Genomic DNA, 7,578 nt, shown 5'->3' on the forward strand with positions numbered 1-7,578 from the left:
CAAACGTCACCTTAACAAACAGTCAACATCAGGATGTAACTTTATATTTAATCATACTAGGAATAACATGGGGGGAATATGGTAATAAGCCTGAGGAGACAGTGAACTCACTTGGGTCAGCAGACTGCAGTGAATCTTAAGCACCTTGTTTATTTTAGATAAGACAGACACTTGTCCACTGAGATGTGTGTGTGTCTCTCTGAGTGACAGAGTGTGTGTTTACAGGGTTTTATTTCAGATAGTGAAGGGCTGTTCTGTAGCACAGAGAGTCATAGAGGCTTCAGCTAACACTGACAAAGCATTAACCACAGGGAGCTTATTCTCAGGCCCTGTAGAACTCACTAGAGGAATATGTGTGTGTGTGTGTGTGTGTGTGTGTGTGTGTGTGTGTGTGTGTGTGTGTGTGTGTCTGTCTGTCTGTCTGTCTGTTTGTTTGGGTGTCTGTCACTGCATGTGTGTATATAGACCTGTATATATAGACCTATCATAGTGTTTGTCTATTCGTGTGTGTGTGCATGTGTGTGTGTGTGTTCCTATGTGATGTAAGCTAGACAGCACCTGTGTGTGTGTGTTTGTGTGCATGTGTGTGTGAGCGTGTGTGTGTGTGTGTGTGTGTGTGTGTACATTCATCTAGGTCAGAATGTGTGTGTGAGTGTGTGTGTGTGTGTGTGTGTGTGTGTGTGTACATTTGTCTGTGTCAGAATGTGTGTGTGAGTGTGTGTGTGTGTGTGTGTGTGTGTGTGTGTACATTCGTCTGAGTCAGAATGTGTGTGTGTGTGTGTGTGTGTGTGTGTGTGTGTGTGTGGGAGGAGGGGTGTATTGTGGGTGCGTTTAGCGTTATCCTCAGAGACGCTGTGTGTGTTGCTTCCCCAGTGTGTGCGTCTCCGTGTTTCTGTTTGTACTTCCGACGACACACTAATCCATAAATGCGGGTGTGTGTGCATCTGTAATATAAGTGTACACGCATGTTTATCATAGAAGTGCAACCTTTTCCCCATTGGTTTAAGGTCCCTATTGCTCTGCAGCAGCTGTCCAGCAAATGCAAACAACGTGTCCACCTCCCAGCAGACCCCCTGCCTCTTTGAAACCAACCCCCTTCCTCCTTCAACTCTTAACCCCTCATCTCTCCTTGTTCCCCTCGAAGCCCCCCACCCCCCACCCCCACCCGCACCCCATCCCCTGCCCCCTCACATGTCCAAGGGGACTGCAGAAGGACATGGGGTAGGGGTCTCCAGTGCTAAAATCAGGAAGTTCCAGCTGCTCAGTTATAAACCCTAACTGTCCACAGCTCTCTGTGTTCTCTATGATCTGGTGAGTCGGGTATTGCTTTTTTTTTTCCCTTTCTTTCTTTTCTTTTCTTTTCTTTTCTTTTCTTTTCTTTTCCTCCCCCATTTTCGTATCCAAAGTTTCCTACGTCATCAGTTGGGTAAGATTTAAGGACTCTCCTAAACACCTCATGGTTAAATGTCAAGGGCTAATAGATTGGTAGCCTCTCTGGTGAAAAGTGTGTGTGTGTGTGTGTGAGTGTGTGTTTAAGTTCTGTTAAATCTCTTTGAGTGTTGTGACCCTTTATTCTGTCTAACTACTTCTGCTATAGCATGGCTGCAAATCTGCTCTGTTTTATGGCCAGTCCGAGACAGAATGAGAAAGAGAGAGAGAGAGAGAGAGAGAGAGAGAGAGAGAGAGAGAGAATGCGAGAGATTGTATTAGATCTTCCTGCAGATTTTTCTCTGTAAGACACCCCAGGGAGATGGAGAGGAAGTGACATACAAAGAATGCTGATCTTACAAAACAAAAGCTGTTGCTATTTTGCCCAATTTAGTTTATATTTGTACGCTGATCTCACAGTCTGCCTCCTTCATGCTGGAACTTACTAACATGAGCACACAAACTGTTTTCTTCAGCATGCATATGCATGTGTGTGTGTGTGTGTGTGTTTTTCTTTGTGACATTTATTAAAATGTTGTCTTCTCTTGCTCTCTCTCTCTCCCTCTCTCTCTCTCTCCCTTTCAGTGTTTTCTAACGACGATGGCTCTTCTGGTATCTGCTCTTCTGTGTGGAGGGAGCATGAGTGGTGGCGAGTGCCAGACATATGGAGTTAATCAGGGCGACTGGTGCCGATGTTTTCTTTGGGAATGTTGACAGGCTGACAGACAGGGAATACGCTCCAGTGACATAGAATCTCACTCAAGTTTCTGAGAGAAGAGAGAGAGGGAGAGGGAGAGGGAAAGGGAGAGAGAAAGGGAGAGACAGACAGTGCGGAGAAGAGGAGAGAGGAGGAGAGGAGGAAGAAGAAGAAGAAGGAAAAAAAAAAAAAAAGATATTCATGACTGTGACTGCCCCCTTTTCCTCAGCTGCTGCTGCTCTCTCTCTCTCTCTCTCTCTTTCTCTCTCTCTCTCTCTCTCTCTCTCCCTCTATCTCGCACACACACACTCTCTCTCTCTCTCTCTCTCTCTCTCTCTCTCTCTCTCTTTCTCTCTCTCTCTTTCCTTCTCACTATAACTCCCTCTCTCTCTTTCTCACTTTGACACACTGCACACATACACGCACTCTCACGCTCTCTCTCTCTCTCTTTCTCTCTCTCTCTCTCTCTCTCTCTCTAAGAACTTTTTTTTCTTAATGATTTTGAGATTTTGAGAGAGAGGTGGGGAAAGCATTTGGCTTCTGGCTGGGATGCAGGAGAGCTTCAGCTGTGCCTGAGGGCAGAGAAATGACTGACATTTTTTCTCTAGCTTGACACTCTTCCAATTAAAAAAAAAAAAAAAAAGGAGAGAAAGAGAGAAAAAGAGACGGCAAGCCGGGATCGTTATCCTTGTAACTACTTAGTTCCGATTGTTTTTTTTCTACTACTGCTACTGATTAAGTTCCATATGTTATGGCTGTTCTGAGAGGAACGTCGGTTCTCCGGTGCTTGGTTCTCTTCTGGTGCTTCCTCCTTCCTGTGGAGGTCATCAGTTGGCCAGCCTCACAGCAGCTTCCGCAGTCTCTGCGACCGGGGACCCCGCGACCGGCGCCGGTCCGGCAGAACCTGTCAGAGAGCGTCGAGAGCAAAGTGGAACGTTTGGGTCAGGCCTTCAGACAGAAAGTTCGCCTCCTCCGGGAGCGCAGCGGTCGGCTCGACCTGGTGTTTCTCGTGGACGAATCCTCCAGCGTCGGGGCGGCTAATTTTCAGAGCGAACTTCGGTTTGTGCGCAAGCTGCTGTCGGACTTTCCCGTGTCGCCCGAGCACACTAGAGTGGCAGTGGTCACATTCTCGTCCAAGACTCACGTGGTGACCCGCGTGGACTACATCTCGGCTCCGCGATCCCATCAGCATAAATGCTCACTGTTCAACAAGGAGATCCCAGCCATCACCTACCGTGGTGGGGGCACCTTTACCAGAGGTGCCTTCCAACGGGCTGCAGTAAGTGTCTGACTATTTTACCTGTGGTAATAAGAGATGGTTTGAATGAGGCTGTGTATGCGTGTGTGTGTGTGTGTGTGTGTATGTGTGTGTGTGTGTGTAAAATGTGCCTTTCCCATCTGTGTCAGCTGTGTTAACTGCTGTGTTAACAGAGCTGAATGAACGAGAATGGTCACACCGGTATTGGCACCTGTCTTACTGCACTTTCAAAAATGAAAAAAAAAATGATCAGAGCTTGAGCGGATCCACATAATGTTTTTCTGTTTGTCTCTCTCTCGTTCTCTCGCTCTCTCTCTCTCTCTCTCTCTCTCTCTCTGTCCCTTTCTGTCTTAAAATGCAGTATATGCAAAAAGTGTTTATCTACAGTCTCTATATCTTTAGTGTGTGTCTTGCTATCACAGTTTCTAATGGTACTGAAATCTTTTCACTCCTATGTAACACCTTGAGGTGGACTCCTCCATGTTTTATCGCAATTCTAAAATGATATGACTGTATGAAATGTGTATGTTTAAGATTTGTAATGGGTTGCATGAAGGCATTTGAGGAGGACGAGGTTTTAGTGAATTATGATAACAATCCTTTTTGTGGGTTTATAGCCTGTGGGGAAGAGATGCATGAGCATTGAGATACACACACACACACACACACACACACACACACACACACACACACACACACACAATGACCGTATTTCACTATCAGCCAATCATATTTAGCCTCAGCAGAGGGGATGTTGATTTGCCCTGTTTGAACTTAAAGGCACTGCACTAGGAGGCTTTGGGGGTGGACAGATTTGTTACCCTTCTGTGTAGTCTAAATGTGTTCCTCCAAACAGACTAACACATGCCAGCATGCTGAGACAGACAGCTTTTAGTCAGTTAGACACCCAGTGACTGAATTGGTTAGTCAGCCTTACTCAAGTTCTCTGTACAGATCTCTGGATTTTTTTTTTTTCATGGTCATTTGAGCTTTTTGCTTTCTTATTTTCCTTCTCTCCTAGAGATGTTGCTGTTTTTTCTGGTGTAATTCCTGCGCTTGACACTTTCCTGTCTGGTGTGTCGCCAGTTGCCATGAACTAGTTTGCAGAGGTTCTCAGAATAGACTCAACTCCTCACAACCGCTTTCCGAGAGTTTACATTACCGCCTTCACGTTTTAGTCATATATTCTTGAACATGCTTTAGATCCCAGACTGGGGGAAGACAGCAGGGAGACAGTTCACATCCAGTAACACCTAGACAAATCACTCTTGTTCCATGTTCCATGTATTCTGATATATGGTATGTCTAACTTTGCCTGACTGGTGCAAGATGTTAGAAAACAGATACCGTGATATGTATTTTTCAGCTTGATTCCTGCGCAGTTCACCAGCTACTTATGGTCTGCGCTCTCTCTATACTTTAAAAAAAAAAAAAAAAAACATTCACAGTTTAAAAATGACTCAGCTTACAATAACGTACACAGGGTATCCGGTTATTTTAGCACCACCACGAGAGAGCCTTTGTTCTTAGGCAATTAATCGTCATCACAATAAATATTTTATACATTTTGGACCTTCTCGCCGGACTGAGTGATGTAAAAAATCTGGAACCCATTATAAGAGAGGCGTAATTTTCTCCTGGAGAGAGTCTCAATATGGAACTCTCTAACCCAGGCACGATGTGACCTGGCCAGGGGATGGAAAGAGACATAGGAGGGTGTTTCGATGATGATACATTTAGTTGACGTGTTTGAACGACAGAACTACACATTTAGGTCAAAAGAAAGCTCGGTTTTACATGGCGGTTTATGGCTTCATTTTGGCTGACAGTGTTTTTAGGCCCCTTTTTTCTTTTTTTTTTTCAAAATCAGACACTCTGAATTGTTGTACTGACAGTTTAGCTGCACATACCATGTATCATTTGAAAACAAGGCACATGATCCACAACATGAAGACTTTATTCTGTGATGAATACACTCTCTTGCACTATATAAGAATATAGTTTCACTTAGGCATTGTTATTTTCACCAACATGTAAAGGTTTTTTGTGATTAATTTTTTTTTTCCTGGTTTGTGTTACATGCACATATTTCATCAGATCTTTTTTTTTTTGGAGAATCTGACACGCTTAGTGGCTATGGAAGGGCCAAGTTCTTGTTTGGCGTTTTCTATGGCTTCTTAAGTACCCCTTTGGCTCCATGTGTATCTCAGTTTCTCTCATTTTTCCAGCAACTTTCCCCATCTTTTATGGGGATTTGTCTGCTCTTTGTGGTTGCTATGGGTCCCTCCTGCTGGCTCTGCCTAATCTGATTTCCTGGGGTCCAGACCTGTCCTCCACAAACCATTAGTCTATTATTCCTTTCTTATGATCAGAGACTGCCTCCCAAAGTCTTCCAAATTCTTCACCTGTCCATTTTTCCGATTAAGGTATACGTTGGATATTTTTCCTTGATGAAATAGAATAGCTTTGTTTTTTTTTTTGTTTTGTTTTTTTTCTTCCTCTACAAAAAGAACTATGTCAGGAGAGCTTTGCAATATGGTTGTTTTGGAATATTTGTTCACCTTCATGGAATTCAGATCTGATTTTTCCAGCAACAGAATGGTTTGCAGCCATGCACACACACACACACACACACACATACACATACAGACACACATACACACACGCGCGCCCACGCACACACACGCACACACACAAATGCGTACACCCACACACATACATACACCAGGAGCAGCTGCTCCATCTCCTTGTAAGATCCTGAGGAGTCGTGTCGATTTTTTGCCGTATGCGGGTAGGACAAGGAAGGACGCACAGGGAGGGGGGGCAGGTTTTCTTGCGTAATAGTTCTGTCTCTTTGTCCTTCTCTAGATACAACCTCTCCTCTCTCTAACACAAAACAATTCCAGCAGAAGGGCTTCTAAAGTGTCATTGACCCCTCTGACAGGGTATTCGAACCAAATGACACGGGGGAAAGGAGAGAAGCTGTCGACCAGTCTAGACATCTCGCGCGCGCAAATATTTCATGTTGTCTCCGAGAAACATCTGTCATCGAGCCCCGTCGCGTTGTGTAAAACGAAAACGAAGTGAAAGGAAAAACCTGTTAAAAAAGGTATTGAGATCAAAGATCAAAGAATTTGTCTTACAAAGCACATTCTCTCTTTCTCTCTCTCTCTCTCTCTCTTTGTCTCTCTCTGACACACACACATACCCACCCACCCACCCCCCTCCACACACACACACACACACACACACACAAACACACACACACACACACACACACACACACACACATTAACACATACACACATACATTTGCATGCCAAACGTGATGAGGAAATCTTGGCTGGATAGCCCAGCGTTGATCAAACAAATGGATATGGCAATGAATACCATACAGGTGTTGAATAAAGAAAGCTGGACTTATTTTATTACTTCGTTAATAGAGAATGGGGGTTGTTGTATAGACCTGCATGGAAAAAAAGAGTGCCAAAATTCTCTAAGACTACAAAAGAAACACACCTATAACAACACATTACTGAATCAGTGGAACCCTATGCTTGTTTTAACTTTGGCATCAAGTATTGTGCATGTGTTTGCCTGCTTTTAAAACCTCCTGAGCATGCTAAAATGACTTAAATGACCTTTTCTTCTTTTTTTCCTCTTCAAGAAGAGGTAGAGAGAGAGAAAAACAGAGGGTAGAGATAATAGATTGAAAGAAAAAAAAAGAGAGAAAGAAAGACAGAGACTTGGTGAAAAAGAGAGAAAGCAAGAAAAAGAAAGCCAAGAGCCAAGGGCTTCTCTTCGGTTCAATCCCCACAGGGACCTTTCATGTAGATAGAGGAGGATTCCGTTTCCACGGCGAAAATCTTTGGCGTTTCCTGCTGCAGTATTTGTGTTGTTAATACAGATTGATGTGGTTGATCAATACAGGAGACAGGCGGCTCTCCCTGGGCTGAGATAAGGGTTTGAGGAATGCCTTCAAATGAGCCTGACACGCACAGATACCTCTGCGGCCCCAGAGATAAGGACCCCTTACCACTTAAGCACCCGCTGCTTCAGCAGACAAAAGAAAACTCCAAACAGTATATCAGAAATTACACTGCTGGCTACCACTTCCAATCTCTGATGAATGCGCTCAAGGACAGCTTGCGTGTTCTGCTTGTTGCGCTGGGAAACAAGAGAAGATTAAATGGTT

The 7,578-nt window shown here is 44.2% G+C and overlaps 1 protein-coding gene across 1 annotated transcript in view; it reads left to right on the forward strand.

The window, feature by feature from the left end:
- Nucleotides 1-2,875: 2,875 nt before the first annotated feature.
- Nucleotides 2,876-7,578, forward strand: part of svep1 (sushi, von Willebrand factor type A, EGF and pentraxin domain containing 1) — a 65,773-nt gene continuing 61,070 nt past the window's right edge. Inside the window, 1 exon segment of the mRNA XM_030779496.1 lies at nucleotides 2,876-3,404. Coding sequence (XP_030635356.1) covers nucleotides 2,877-3,404 — 528 coding nt within the window. The 5' untranslated portion in view covers nucleotide 2,876.

Source organism: Chanos chanos, chromosome 7, assembly GCF_902362185.1.
Source record: "Chanos chanos chromosome 7, fChaCha1.1, whole genome shotgun sequence".
NCBI classification, from domain to species: domain Eukaryota; kingdom Metazoa; phylum Chordata; class Actinopteri; order Gonorynchiformes; family Chanidae; genus Chanos; species Chanos chanos.